General features: G+C 40.9%; 2 protein-coding genes across 3 annotated transcripts; one reads left to right on the top strand and one right to left on the bottom strand.

Annotated features, from left to right (window-relative positions):
* Positions 1-623: 623 nt before the first annotated feature.
* On the top strand, positions 624-8,762 carry lmf2a (lipase maturation factor 2a). The gene is made up of 14 exons (XM_034085152.2): positions 624-889; positions 1,970-2,223; positions 2,318-2,346; positions 3,043-3,236; positions 3,623-3,801; positions 3,970-4,108; positions 4,212-4,340; positions 4,412-4,517; positions 4,600-4,696; positions 5,578-5,760; positions 6,287-6,455; positions 7,055-7,166; positions 7,419-7,527; positions 8,001-8,762. The coding sequence occupies exons 1-14, from the start codon at positions 796-798 to the stop codon at positions 8,430-8,432; spliced, it is 2,226 nt and encodes a 741-aa protein (XP_033941043.1). The 5' UTR covers positions 624-795; the 3' UTR covers positions 8,433-8,762.
* A 90-nt stretch (positions 8,763-8,852) lies between these two features.
* Positions 8,853-13,547, bottom strand: miox (myo-inositol oxygenase). Of its 2 annotated transcripts, none has more exons than XM_034085154.2 (10): positions 13,370-13,547; positions 13,124-13,226; positions 12,578-12,658; positions 10,553-10,715; positions 10,403-10,470; positions 10,005-10,114; positions 9,624-9,691; positions 9,460-9,509; positions 9,216-9,328; positions 8,853-9,135 (listed from the first exon to the last, which is right to left on the bottom strand). In XM_034085154.2, exons 3-10 carry the CDS (start codon positions 12,614-12,616, stop codon positions 9,027-9,029), a joined length of 720 nt encoding a protein of 239 aa, XP_033941045.1. In that variant the 5' UTR covers positions 12,617-12,658; positions 13,124-13,226; positions 13,370-13,547; the 3' UTR covers positions 8,853-9,026. The 2 variants fall into 2 exon arrangements, with proteins under 2 accessions (XP_033941045.1, XP_033941044.1); XM_034085153.2 differs by having other exon boundaries at positions 13,124-13,204; positions 13,370-13,546.
* Between the last annotated feature and the right edge of the window lie 1,684 nt (positions 13,548-15,231).

Below are 15,231 nucleotides of genomic sequence, written 5' to 3'. Positions count from 1 at the left end.
ATAACTTCCCTGTCACAATGTAAAGTCCTAACAAAATCACAAAATCCCCTACTAGTTTTACCTTTACAGACTATGGTTTTACTACATACAACACATCTCTTTGGAGGTTTAAATATAGTTTAAATACTTTTAAATGAACTAGGTTTACATTTTTTGTGTGCATTTGCTGAGAAATATTGTATATGAACAAAAACAAGAATTATTCCATAATCAAATAAAAAAACTGAAATATATAGGGTATGACCTGGAATGTTCCACATTACATTACATTACATTGCATTTAGCTGACGCTTTTATCCAAAGCGACTTACAATAAGTGCGTTCGACCAACAAAATACAAACTTGAAGAAAACAGAATCATATAAGTACATCAGGTTTCATAGAGCAAAAACATTTCAAGTGCTACTCAACTGGCTTTAGATAAGCCAGTCCTTTATTAGTATATAAGTGCTTTGTTAATAGTTCTATCGCTCGAAGTGGAGTCGAAAGAGATGAGTTTTCCACCTGTTCAGGAGTCCAGCGCGTATACAAAAATATGCACAAAAGCAAATTGCTAGTATGAAATAATAAACCATCCCTGACACAAGATTAAACTGCACGTCTTTTATCCCATGCTCATGAACGCAGCGGTAGCGACATCCTCAGGCTGTGTGTGTGAATCGCTCCCCGCTACGTGGCCCTGTCCCCGGGCTACATTAAAATCCTGCTGCCCTGCACCCCTCCTACTCCAGGAGCAGACAGCGGTAACTCGGCCCTGAAGCAGCGGCTCTCCTCCTCCAGCAGCCCGGCCTAGACATGGGGGGAATCATCCAGCCACGGCGCATGTTCCTCTGGAGCATGGCGGTCATCTATCTGGCTGCCTTTGTATCCCTCTACGTGCAAATACCAGGTGAGACCCACTACTCTGCAGCCTGTGTGGAAGCTAGCTCTCCTAACTTACTACTACTGTCTGTGTTAGCCTGTTAGCTCAGCTGGCAACTTGTATTTTCTTGGAGAGGAGGACGTTTCAGTTGGCTGTAGTCAGAAAGCGTTTCCTACTCCTTGCTAACTTTACGAGCTAACATCTGCAGAGAGACTGCAAAAAGGCTGTGAAAACGCACACACGCACTAATGTAAAGTTTTACAGTAACCACACACCCGCTGTTTTATGACGCCCTTATCAGTAGCCCAGCAGAAGTCCTGAAGACCTCGCCCTCGCCCCTGTGTTGAGACCATAGGTTGAGACCATAGAGTTGAGACTCATACACCTGCATTAAGTCACAGTGTCAACATCATTTTCCGGTGCATGATTTTTAATTAATTCATAACAATTACAGGAATAAATATATGAATTAAAAGAAATGTACATTTTATTTTTTGTAATTTTATTTGGGTTGTAAACACACTTGCATGTAGAAAGCAGTCTATTGTTTATAAATACATTACATGCTTTTATGCTGTCTGTTTTATAATAATTTTTATGTAATTCTTTAACCTGGGAAGCATTAATTCTGAAGTTTGAAAAGTGGTATGTAAATAAAACTGTTAATATTATCTACTATACATTACTAGCTTGTCTGTACCGTGCAGGCATTGATCATGATTATAGTCTGTAGTACTGATGGATTTTCTAAAAGATACAAGAAGGTTTATTTAACAAATACAAAAACAAATTAGCATCAAAACACATTATTATTGTGAAATGGACCCACTGCAGAATGAGTACTTTTACTTTTGGTACTTTAGGTATATTTTGATGCTAATACTTTTCTACTTTTACTTGAGTAACCTTTTGAATGCAGGACTTTTACTTGTAACAGAGTATTCCTACACTATGATACTTTTACAATATCTGAGTATTTCTCCCACCTCTGCAAATTAATGAGTGAACAAATGCAGTTCCTCCTTAAAAAGCAAAAGGGATCACTATGGTTTAAATTTGTAAGCTGTATATGTTGATTTAATTGTTGCTTCCCATGTTTATTGCTAGGTCTCTATGGTAATGAAGGGCTGCTGCCTGCGCGCTGGCAGCTAAAATACAGCGGTAAGTCTCTCTGGGAGCAGCTGCTGTCTTCCCCCAGCCTGCTGTGGTTTGGCCCTCAGCTCGGCGTGGACACTCACACCGCCATGGAGCTGCTGTGTCTTCTGGGGGCCGCACTGAGCTTCGCTGCAACGCTGGTGGAGTCTCTGCGAGACAGCGTGGTGTTTTTCTGCCTTTGGGCCCTGTACCTGTCCATGTACCAGGTGAGTTTACAGCGTTAAAGGCACCCAGTCTTCTTTCACATGCACCTGTCAAGGTGTTCTCTCTTTCATCTGTCACTTCTGTTTCTCATTTCAGGTGGGCCAGGTTTTTCTCTACTTTCAATGGTGAGTGATGATTTATAGACAGTTTGGATGGATTATTTTGAAATGTAGTCATTTCAGAATACATATTACAAGTCATTTTGTTTTATTAGAAGCATTATTTAATACAAAACATAAAAGGAATGATATCTCAATACTTCTGGATTTACTTTCGGATTATTTAAATTCAATCTTTGAGGAAATTGATGCAGCCACAAAAATATATGATCTCTTTCTTTCTAAGTTTACAAAAAGTTTTTCAATGAGAATAAAGTAAATGTTGCACATTAACAGCTTATCCAATAAAAAACCACATAGAAGACTTTGCTCTTGTAACTGACTTTTTTTATTTATTTGCTGAATTAAGACATAATCCAAAATGTTATAAAGTTATCCTTAATGTTATAACTATTATCTTATTACACACGTTTTCAGGTCTGTTTCTAGTTACATTTTTGCCTGCAATCTGTTAAAGATATCATGATTTAGTAACTTCATTTACTTAACTCTATTTATTTTTTGGTTATTAACACAATAGTGTTCTGAGTAGCAGTTGGCTAAAGAGATTCCAAGAAAGATTTAGCGGTTTACATTTCATCCTCAGTCCACTATTAACATGCTTCTGCTGCTGTTCAACAATACTGTATACAAACTAGAATGACAACAACTATTGCCTCTATATCTCCAATAATATAATAATTTATCCTTCTCACTGTCCAGGGACAACTTGCTCCTGGAGACAGGGTTCCTCTGTATCCTTGTGGCTCCACTGACGTTACTCAGAGGGTCGCGAGGGGTCAGAGAGCACGACCACCTGACCTTCTGGCTGACCCGCTGGCTGCTGTTCAGGCTCATGTTTGCCTCTGGTGTGGTGAAGCTCATGTCCCGCTGCCCAACATGGTGGGGCCTTACCGGTATGTATAAGAGTCTGATGGAGTGAGGGTCTGTTTTTTGTTGTACTTGCATTGTAGCGAGTATGTGTAGAGGGTATTGGAACTGCGACAAACGATTAATTGATGAATAATCTGGTCTAAACAATGACAACAAATTGTGATAAACATTCATAAAAGTTTTCCAACTCTAAGGATATAAATGTCTTGTTTTTCCAGGCGATATACTTTTCTGTCAATCTGTCTGTCTCGTCAGTTTTTTGACTAATCATGGCATCTCCAGACGATATTACGACAATTTGAAAACTATATTTGTACTTTTTCCGATTAAAACTGACTACAGCGCGTTCAAATGATACAGCATTGTTTTTTTCTCAGGTAAAGAGTTTTTGTTTGTGTGTGTTGAGCAGCTCTGACGTATCACTACGAGACGCAGTGTCTCCCCACCTCGCTGGCCTGGTTTGCCCACCAGCTGCCAGTGTGGTGGCAGAAGCTGAGTGTGGTGGGGACCTTCGTCATAGAGATCGTTGTACCGCTGCTCTTCTTCAGTCCTCAGCGCAGACTCCGGATCGGGGCTTTTTACTTGCAGGTAGGTGAAAAAGGGTGTGCTATCACAAACTGAAATCTGAAATGAGTGTCAGTTTGCCTCTAAAGCATTGTGCTTTATTAAAATATATTGTACTCCTCTCAAGTAGCTGCTTGGTTTGTGCTGCAGAATAAATTATTCATTGATCTGGATTTCTTTTTTCTTTTGAAGGTGTTGCTCCAAGTGCTCATCATTTTGACCGGCAACTACAATTTCTTCAACCTGCTGACTTTGGCTCTCTGTCTGTCGCTGCTGGACGACCAGCATGTAAACTTCTGGCTACGCAAGGCAGACAAGATCAGCAAAAATGGTATGATAAACATAACAGATCATATCATTTCATTAGTTGTTTATCCATTCTGCCAAAGTTCTCTCACCACAGCTTCCTCACGCTCTCTCTTTGATCTGCTCAGACTCCAGGCTGTGTTCCTGGCTGTGTTACCTGCTGGAGCTGGCAGTCTGGTCTCTCATGATCTTCGGATCAGTTCTATGCTTTGACCTGAAGTTGGACTCAACAAAGAAGGGCATCACCTCCAAGACAGGTAGGTGTCATTTTCAATAGGAGTAATTCATTTAATTCTGCTGTCTTTTGTTAACACTCTTGTCCTTGCAGCTTTCACATACCACCAGTTTAACCAGTTTCTGCAGACGGTCACCATCCCCTTTATCTGGATCGGTGTCCTCTCTCTCACCTGGGAGATGGTCACAGCCATGTTCAGGTAGGACTCTCTGTGTGTATATATTCTTGATTATATTGCGTATTGACCAAATATAACATAGGCAATTCATTTGTTTTTCCAGGTGTGCATGTGTCTCCGGTTTCCTGAAGAGATTTTGGGGAACTCTGCAGTGGTCTGTGTTTGCTGCTGCCACTGCAGCTATGTTCACCATCAGTCTGGTGGGTGTTGTTGGAAACTCATCAATAGGCGCTTTCACACCGGAGTGCTTTTCCCAGTATAGTTCCGATAGTTCTTGAAATGTTGCGTTCACACCAAAAAAATCCGGAACTAGAACTTGGTTCATGAGAACCTTTTCACCCCCTTTTTAGTCCCTTCTAGAGACCAGGTACTTTCATGGGAGAAAAAGGTTCCCATTTCTGATTGGCTGGGCGAATTGCAAACCACGCCCCGTAAAACTCGGAAAAGTGTTGTGATGCCGCCATTGTATTTGCTGGCATTAGCATTATTAGCATTAGCCCAGCACACCAACGAAGAGAGACTAACTTATGGCAACACAAAAAGAAACATTGGAGCGGTGGAGTGATGAGGAGGTGTCGGCGGTCTGGCGATTTACTCGGAAGGCTTCAGGAGAAGCTGCTGGGACTCCCAGCTGCTTCTCCTGAAGCCAGTCCCCAACTCCGGGGACTTCCGGCCGGGGACTTCGGGTGGCAGTATACGCCGTGAAGTTGTTTGCGGCCTGCCAGTAAACCCAAAGCAGAAGAAGAAGAAGTGACGTCAGCAGCTTCATTTGCCTAATCCTCCCTCAGTGACTTATTCCGTGTGTGAATGCGATCTTCTCTTTAGTTCATCAGAGTTCTGATGAACAAGTACTGGGAACTAAGCACGGCAAAGTACTTGGTGTGAAAGCGCATAATGTTGGAAATTCATATCATAAGAAAATGAAAAAAATCAATCAAAATTGTATTTAATCACCAAATGTGTGTTGTGCTTCCTGGCATTTGATTATCGCACTTGTCCATATTACAATGTATTGTGCAGCCCTTATTCCTTCCAACCTGGTTGCTGTCACTATTTATGTTGACTTTTTTCTCTGTCCCAGGTGCCATACAGCTATATAGAGTACGACTCTCACGGCAAGCTGTGGCCCGGGGTGCGTCGGGCCTACGACCTGGTGGATCGCTTCCAGCTGGTCAACTCTTATGGCCTTTTCAGAAGGATGACCGGGGTCAGCGGGCGGCCGGAGGTCGTCATCGAGGGAAGCAACGACGCAGTCTCCTGGACGGTGAGAGGAAGAAGTTCTCAATGGCAATGGTTTTAATAGGATCTACATATGGCTGTTAAGGATGTCCAGAGTTGATCGACAACGAATCAATTAGGCAATTAAAAGTAAAATAATCATAATAAAAAACTATTTTTTTAATTGTTTAAATAATTTATTTTAAAACTATTTTTTTTTCATGCAAAAATGGCAGCAATGCTGTTTTCAGCCTCTCAAATATGTAGACTTCCTGCTTTCCTTTTGTGTAATTCGTATATATAGGTAAATATCTTTGGGTTTTGGATTGAGATGTTGGACTTCAAGAAGCTACAATGGACATTTTTCTCTATTTTATGAAAAAAAATGTAGACCATACCATTCATTGAGATAATAGTTTGTCTAATAATGACAGGCCTGCTCTGCTTTTTTCTTTTATTTAACGAGTATGAGAGGCCCGCAGTTTTCACAATCTGTAACTGTATAGTATAACCATTGAGGCAGTACTGGACAACAAGAGTTATTCCTATCAGTATGTTCCTTTTCTTTTCAGGAGATTGAGTTTATGTACAAGCCAGGCAACCTAAGTGCCCCCCCAGCTGTGGTGACTCCTCACCAGCCGCGGTTGGACTGGCAGATGTGGTTTGCTGCCCTCGGGGATCAAACACAGGCTCCATGGTTCACCAGCCTCATGTACCGCTTGCTGCAGGGCAAGAGAGATGGTATGCTGTTATTCTCTGTTTCCTATCATTCTTTGATTTCCTTAAAGGGAAATACAACTGATTGGGTGATGGGCAAAAAACAACACGGCTGGCTTGGCTTTTTTTGGGTTAAAAGTTGAATGCTTACATTTTTGTACAACACAAAATAGGAGATCACATCACTGTTGTGATAAGAAGTGAATCCAGCCCTGGATCTTTGCATCGCTGTGCTCACACTAATGCCTTGCCAGGGTTCATTCAAAAAGATGTTTCTTACCATTTGTAAAAATGTTTGAAACATCTCTTTGCACCCAAGTTGTGCCAACACGAAAGACTGCAGACAGAAATACACACACTTCTGCGGCATCTTTACTTTGATGACATCTGAATAAAAGTCAACAGTAACTATTTTTCATAAAATGACAGTACATCTTAGAGTTGTTAGTGTGGGACACAGCCCAACTTTGTTACAATGTTGTTGGACCAGGACTACATGTGCACAGTGTAGAGAATGTTCTCTACTCTAAATGATTCAATGTTAAATTAGCAATACAATGAAGGCAGTGTTTGTTGGTTTTCAGAAACAAGCTGATCTCAAAGCTTTGTTTTCTGTTGTGCAGTGATAGAGTTGATCCAGACGGACGTGTCACAGTATCCGTTCCACCAGGAGCCCCCCGCCTACCTCCGAGCGCACCGCTACAGATACTGGTTTACTGAACCCAAGGCTGACGGGTCAGTGCTCTCTCTCTCGCTCTCTCTTGCTCTCTGAAGAAATCTTGATTGTTTTCAGCTCTGAAATGACATGCTGAAAGCACACATTAAAACGTTACTGCCAAACTCAAACTCAATAAACATTGTTTAACAAATTCTTCATCCAAAAGCTTTTTTATTAAGGGAGTTTATGTAGGCAATTTACTTTTACTGTGCGAATACTTCCTGAAAACCTCAGGATATTTACTTTCTTTGGCTGCTCTTTGTTGGCAGATCCTACCCAGAGCGTTGGTGGAGGCGGGTCTATGATGAGGAATTCTATCCCACGGTGCACTTGGGCAACACCTTCCTGGAAACCATGCTCACTCAGTATGGACTCAAGGTAAATGTATCTCAAAAACATATTTTTAGTAATATGGAAAACAAAAAAGTTTGTCAGTTGTAGGGTTGCACATTTTATGAAATAATTACTAATAGCATTTATTTAGACTGACATTGCAATTAAGATATGATTCAAAATAATGGAGTAATTGATCATATTTCTCATTATCATGGAATATATATATTAAAATATTATGGAGTGACTTTTTAATGGAGATCTGTGCCAAACAAATAAGTTTGTTTAATATGATTTGTAGGCTTGGATTACATAACACTTAATTTAAAATGGTATTTTTACACATGTTCTACGTTTTACCAAACATTGTGCTTTCTGCCATTTGATTATTTTACTGGTCCATATTGCAATTTAATTTAAATTGGAATTAAATGTGCAGCCCTAGTGGGCAGTGCATGTTACATTCCCAGTCTTAAATCTTTTGAACTCTTATTAATATTCTTCTCTTTTGTCTGTAGGACAAATCTCCTCCGCGTCGTTTGCCTAACACCCCTGTGGCCAAGGCGGTGCGGTGGGTGCGCTCTCAGGTCAGAGGAGTTCCTGCCCCCGTGCTCATCTGGACCCTCATCGCCTGCAGTGCCACCCTCTGTCTGCTCCACGGACTGCAGAGCAGGAACAAACACACAGAAAGAACAGCAGGCACTCAGAAAGAAGCTACGACCGATCAGACAGCAAATGCACCTGACAGCGCTCCAGACACGGATGGGAAGTCAGATGAAGAGCAAGAAGCAGAAGCAGCAGAAGAGGAGGAGGAGGAAGAGGAAGATGGAGGGGACTGTGAAGATGAGGTGGAGGACTGCGAAGGAGAGGAGAAATACCCTGTTGGGGACGACAAAGAAGAGGAAGACGGGATGGAAACGGAGGAGATCCTTGAAAAGACGAAGTTTTAAAAAGAAGATGCGTATCCCAACTGTTATCACCGTCTGCCTTTTATAAATGTTACGAAAATGACCAAAGAAGGTATATTTGTAATTCCTGATCAGCCAATTATAAAACAAATCTCCCATCTACACCTTATATCAGTCTGTTCACAATCACTTAATTCAGCAGATCAAGATGTTTATATTTTTGAAAGAAAAGAGAACTATAAAAATGTAAATATAAGCAGTCTTCTGTTCCACTCATTAAGAGAGTAATGGTTGCTCATGTTACTCTGTGTGTGTTGTTGCACTTGTGTGTGTTTGCAGGTGTTGTTTGTTACTGTGATCTTTTGCTCTATCAACTACACTCCACTTTTCCTTTTTTTATTCCCCAGACATATCAATTCCTCAAATTTATCAAGATACGAAATGAATCCCCAGACAAATTGATGTGGTTTATTTTTAAATGTTTTTTTATTACATATTAAAGAATAATTAAAAAAATAAAAGAATTCCGTACATATTTATCTGAAAAATGCAAACATCAGTTTTAAAAATATACTTATCATTTGTATCACTTTCTGTTTCTATATAGTGCTGCTGTTTAATTCAATGCTGTCTGTTTCACCACTTCAGTATTCCAGGGCAGTACTTGTCGATCAGAGACTGGTAGTACGGCTTCAGCTTGTCGACGTCGGGCAGCTCCGTGGTCTTTGTGTAAAGGTCAAATTTACTGTGGAGAGGATAGAAGATGCCGCTTCAGGTCGGAGCAATGAACAGGATAACATGCACAGGACAAAGGAAGATGCTCACTTGAAATCTTGGACCCAGGGCAGCATGCGCAGGTCTTTCTCGTTGCACAGGTGCATGTAGTCTCCGTGGGAGTGCCAGGGGTAGAATGAATGGAAGCGAATCATGTACAACCCCTGCAGGAAGACAGAAAAACAGTATCACTGCTGATGAGGTGAGAAAATATTTGCACCCTTTCTGTCTGCTTTCATTGTTTAATTCCCCAAAACATAACTTAAACAATAATTTAATGTTATAATATACTGACCTCTTCTGGGATGGAGCAGTTATTGAACCTCAAAACTCTGTAGAGATATTCTGAAGACAACAATGCAAGAGATCATAAACAATATTGAAGAAAAACAAGAACTTCAATGACTTCAGTTAAATGTTCTAGTTGACGTTTGTTTTGTGTGTTAGAGTGTCTCTAACCATCATGGCCCCAGGACATGTGGACTTTGTCGAGGCCACAGTTTGGCTCATAGATCCCGAACTCAGTACTAAATAGTTTTAAAAAAAAGTCATTACTTAACAGAAGAATTCCCATTACTTCCAACATCAAGTCTTTAGGTGACGTCAATAATTGTAGAACTACAAGTTGTATTGATGTTGGTCGTTATTGCAGATAAATACAAAACATCATTGTGTTTTGGAAAGACTATGGCCTACACATAAAGTTTAAAGGCAACCAAACAGAGGTCTCAAAAACCTGGCACAGAAAGTGTTGCAAAAGTATGGGAAACTTAAAATACACATCCTTGGCTTCAGGGGTAGACAATGTGCAGACTGATGATGTGAGATGACAATACTAACTTGTATCGAGAATTCTTCTCATCTGGGTTATCCATGAAGCTGTTGTCCCTGAACACAATGGAGTTTTGATACTGGCAGCCCACTGGGAAGGTGTCGCCTACTACCGCCCACTGGAGAGCACACACACGCAAAGTATGAAATTAGGATTCATTAGGTTCGATGTATATTTTATAAAACATGTAGATAAGGTCAAGGGATTTCGTAATAATGACGAGCTGCTTTGTGGAGAAATTTTTTTTTGAAGACCCGTCACAGAAAGAATTTGAGTTTTTGGGAAGACAGAACATTTCTTGGGAAAATGACATAACTTAAAAGATGACATTAAGGTACGAGATGAACTCTGGTTTAGCAGTGCGGTTGTTCAGAGTTGGAAATAATATACCAAACCATGTGTCTACCTGAGGAACATCCCAAAGAGCCATTGTCTTCCCAACATCATGGATCAGACCCACCAAATGGAACCAGTCTGGGGAGAGACAGTGAATACAGTTATCAAGTATGTTTTTGTACACAGTCTGTGTATTTCTGCTTCTCTCTCAGTATGGTACCGTTGTCTGGGTGTGCCTGACGGATGCCCTCAGCAGTCTGGAAGGCGTGGTAGGAGTTGGGGAAATCCACATCAGGATCAGACTCGTCCACCAGCTGGTCCAGAGACATGATGGCGTCCATCATCCCCAGCCTATAGTGGCTGCAGCCCGTCCACACAGAGTTCTGCAAAACGGTACGAGTGATAATAGTGCTGCAGAGGTTCAGTTTCTCCAACTACTACTAGAGAACCTAAAATAAACATTTTGAAAAAGCTTTATATTTATTTAGTTTTATTTGAGTATTATCCCAATGAATTTTCAAATGATATGTTATAAAAAGCTTCTGTAAATGGTTTACGTTTATTAAAACAGCTAGAGTCCATGTGCAACCAGAGAATACAATAAAATACAGCTTTATTTATAGAGCACTTTAAACCTCCAGACCAAAGTGCTGTACAGGCAAATAAACAAAACAAAACATACAACAAGTAACACAGCTCAGCTCACTCACCATAAAACAAGTACAAGTAAAAACAATAGACTAGTAAAAGCAATAAAAGCAATGCTCTAAAAGATGTTAATACGCTAAGGAGAAGAGGTGGGTTTTAAGAAGCGATTTAAAAGCAGGCAGTGTGGCGGCCTGTCTGATGTGCAGGGGCAGATCGTTCCACAGTGTGGGAGCCGCTACAGAGAAGCAACGGCCCCCTCTGAGCTTTGACTTGGTTCTGGGCACATTCAGGAGGAGTTGATCCGCTGACCTGAGAGGGCGGTTGGGCGTGTAAGGGTGTAGCAGCTCACAAAGATATGGTGGGGGTCATGCCATTTAGGGATTTAAAAGTAAATAAAGGATTTTGAAATGAATCCTAAAATGTATTGGCAGCCAGTGGAGCGAAGCCAACATGGGGGAAATGTGGTCATATTTCCGTGTGCCAGTTAAAAGCCTTGCACCCGCTGCAGACGAGCGAGGGAGGACCCACTGACCCCCATGTTGAGAGAGTTACAGTAATCCAGCCGAGTGGTGACAAAGGCGTGGATTACTGTCTCAAACTGCTGTCTGGAGAGAAAAGGTTTTACTTTGGCTAGCTGCCTCAGGTGATAAAAGCTTGTTTTTACCACATATTTAATCTGACTCAAGTTTTAGTTCACGGTCCATTTTAATGCCAAGGTTCGTAATGGTGGCCTTGGTGTACTGAGCCAGGGAACCCAGCTCTACAGAAGTGGTGCCAGTGGTGCTACCAAAAACCATTACTTCTATTTTTCCTTCATTTAGTTTTAGGAAATTGCACGCCATCCAGGCCTTTATGTCCTCTAGACACTTTAGCAGTGGACTAATTGAGTAACCCTCCTTCTTTTTTAGTGGGACATACATCTGGCTATCATCAGCATAGCAATGGAATCAATCAACAACTTTATTAATCCCGCAAGGGCAAATTGGTTATGAGCAGCAGCTTATGTCATGTACACAGGCAGGAACATACAGGAAGAAAACATACAGATACACCAGGGAGCACAGATGTGGATCATTCCAATTTACACTATAAATAGTTCATAGCATCACAATAATAAATAAATAAATACTCATTGCAATGCCGTGCTTTCTAAATATGGACCCAAGAGGGAGCAAATAGAGGGAGAATAGCAGGGGGCCTAATACTGAGCCCTGTGGGACCCCATACAGGAGTGGAGCAGAGGATGACTCGGAGTCACCAAGGCTGACAGAGAAAGTTCTGTCCTTCAGATATGACCTGAACCATTCCAGGGCTTTCCCGTCAATGCCCACCCACTTCTCCAAGCGAGAGATCAGGATGTCTTGGTCGACTGTAGTTAAATCAATAAGTGGAAGCACAACGCAGTCCCCAGAGTCTCTGAGACCTTGACCTCAGAGAACAGGATGACCCTTGTTTGCTTAGTCTGATAAGATCAATCTGTCATAACAGAATTGCACAAAATACAAAATCAGTACACTTCAGTGCATTACTGATTTTTGACAGAGAGAAAAAATTGCGGCAACGTTACAACTTCTGTTTTTGCTCCTGATTTACTTACCATTTGATTAACAAAGTCCATCGTCTGATGAGTGTGCATCAGCTTATATGTGTTGAACACACGATCAATTAGATCTCCACTCTGAAACACACACACACACACACACACACACACACACACACACACACACACACACACACACACACACACACACACACACACACACACACACACACACACACACACACACACACACACACACACACACACACTAACATTTTCACTATCTCGGTTTTACAATTATTTGTTTGGTTGGCAATTTCTGCATTACTTCATTAATGGAGATTCAGCTCTTTTAAAAAAACACTTTTGATGATCAATGTTCAACATTTAGTTTTAGCTCCAACAGAGCAAATTAGGGATTATGCTCTGCTAATACAAACAGACTCAACTGAATATCTCTGTCTCTTTTTAGTCTCTTGTTTTATTCACCCATTTCGTGCATGTCAAATTAATCGTTCTCACCTCTTAATTCAATAATTTGACCATAAATGAATGCAGTATTGAATAACTATCATGATCTCAAGGGGAGATGTAGATGCTTACCTCAAAGTTTCTGTAGCCTTCCTTCTCTTTGGTTTCATTTGTCTTCAAATTCGGCCGATATGCCAGGGACGGATCTGGACCCTGAGAGCAGAGATACAGAGAGCTGGAAACATTTTCAGGTTTTACAAAAATAGAAAAAACACACATGCTTTCAACATAATATGAAGTAGTAAATGAGTAAAAGTAAGAAGAGGGTCATTAAATATATTCTAAAAAGTAGTGATAAAATGGAAAGCATATCCATACCATGTTGATGACCCTCATGGCTGACAGATGATGTGTTGTGGTGTGTTGTTCCTCCTGCCTGTATATATCCTGCCGCTTTAAACGCTAACCGGCCGCATAAAGTGGACACCAGTGTCCGGTCACACTTTAAATAAGGCTATCTTAATGGGGTACACCCTGCTGAACCTTGGCCTTGAGTACGTTTGTGTCTGTGTCTGTGTGTGTTTGTGTGTGTGGGTGTGTTTTTGTATGTGTATCTTAGAGAGTGTTTCTGAAGTCAGCAGTATTACCTGTTTGTACTGATCTAGGATGACTCAGTAATTTTTTCTTCTTTTTTTCATAACCTTCACATTTGTTCAAACAGTACATGTATCATATTTACTTGTATTAACACACATGGCAAGAAACTCACACACATATACATAACAACAACCAAGCTTTCTTGGTTTTAGTTTTATTTCTGGGTATTGACCCCATTACATAACACATAAAACAGGATTGTACTGGAGTTCATTTCTTAGTATCAAATGCCCAGGTTCATTGCTTAAATTGATTAGGAGGAAATCTGTTCCGTTTGTTGGACCAGAGGTCAAATTGACCAAAGTGTTGAAACAAGCCACAGTTGACACAAAATAAGGAACATTGTTGACACCTGCCAATTGTAGCCATATTAAAACATTTAAAGTTACACACATTAGCTATCTAGTGGAAGAAGTTCAGCCCAACTCTCAAATCTGATTGGCCACAACAAACCATCTCATGTTTTACATGCACAGATTTTACAATAAAAAAATATGTTTGATATGTAGATTTGGAGAGTACTACTGTAAAAAGCCTTATGTGACTCACTTAAAAATGTTTTAAAAATGAAAGAATCCCACTTTGAGTTTGGAGACCACATATCTATAACAAAGTGTGTGCATACTGGAGGTGTCGAGTTTGAAAGATGTGCAACAATTACATTAAACCCTAATCTCTATGAACAGGTTGATTAAAATGCAGAGCAGCTAGCAACCTGTATAACCACCTCTTACTCAAAGCGGCAACGGCCTAAATGATGTATAACCTTGAACCTAAATATAGTTATAACTGATGAGTTATAAAAACATTCACACTCTTTACAGTTGTCATTAATAGGTTGATAACTCTAAAGTCAAACGTTTTTTTTTACTAGGCCCTTAATATGTAACATTGTATTTCTGCTGCAGATATGGGCATTTTAACCTGGGGGTCTATGGGGATTGTTCCCATTTTGAAGCCAGCCTCAAGTGGCCGTTCAAGGAACAGCAGTTTTAGGATCCTCAGCTCTGGTTATGTATGTATAATGTATGTATGTATGTATGTATGTATGTATGTATGTATGTATGTATGTATGTATGTGGTTTTTAAGAGTTACGACAGGAAAGTGAGTGTGCGTGTGCGTGTGTGTGTGTGTGTGTGTGTGTGTGTGTGTGTGTGTGTGTGTGTGTGTGTGTGTGTGTGTGTGTGTGTGTGTGTGTGTGTGTGTGTGTGTGTGTGTGTGTGTGTGTGTGTGTGTGTGTGTGTGTGTGTGTGTGTGTGTGTGTGTGTGTGTGTGTGTGTGTGTGCGCAGGGCTCATCCGATGGCCATCTAGCATTTAGCTCGGGCAATGAAGCCTCACCTGCTGGTTGCCCGATCGGGCAATCTATTATGCCAGTATCATGCAGCTCGCGGATCCAGTAATGAGTGACCCGACAGTAAAACTAAACACATCTATAACTAGTTTAGGTAGTTTGAGAAGTAATTAAAATAGCTACGTGTGATATTCTAACCTGAAGTGTGCGTGTTGTCCGCTCACCGCTGCATGTGATCATGCAGAGCTGCGTGTCGACTCGTCAGCAGCAGCAGCAGCAGCAGCAGCAGG

This window comes from Pseudochaenichthys georgianus, chromosome 6 (assembly GCF_902827115.2).
Source record: "Pseudochaenichthys georgianus chromosome 6, fPseGeo1.2, whole genome shotgun sequence".
NCBI lineage: Eukaryota > Metazoa > Chordata > Actinopteri > Perciformes > Channichthyidae > Pseudochaenichthys > Pseudochaenichthys georgianus.
This window is presented reverse-complemented; position numbering and strand designations above follow the sequence as displayed.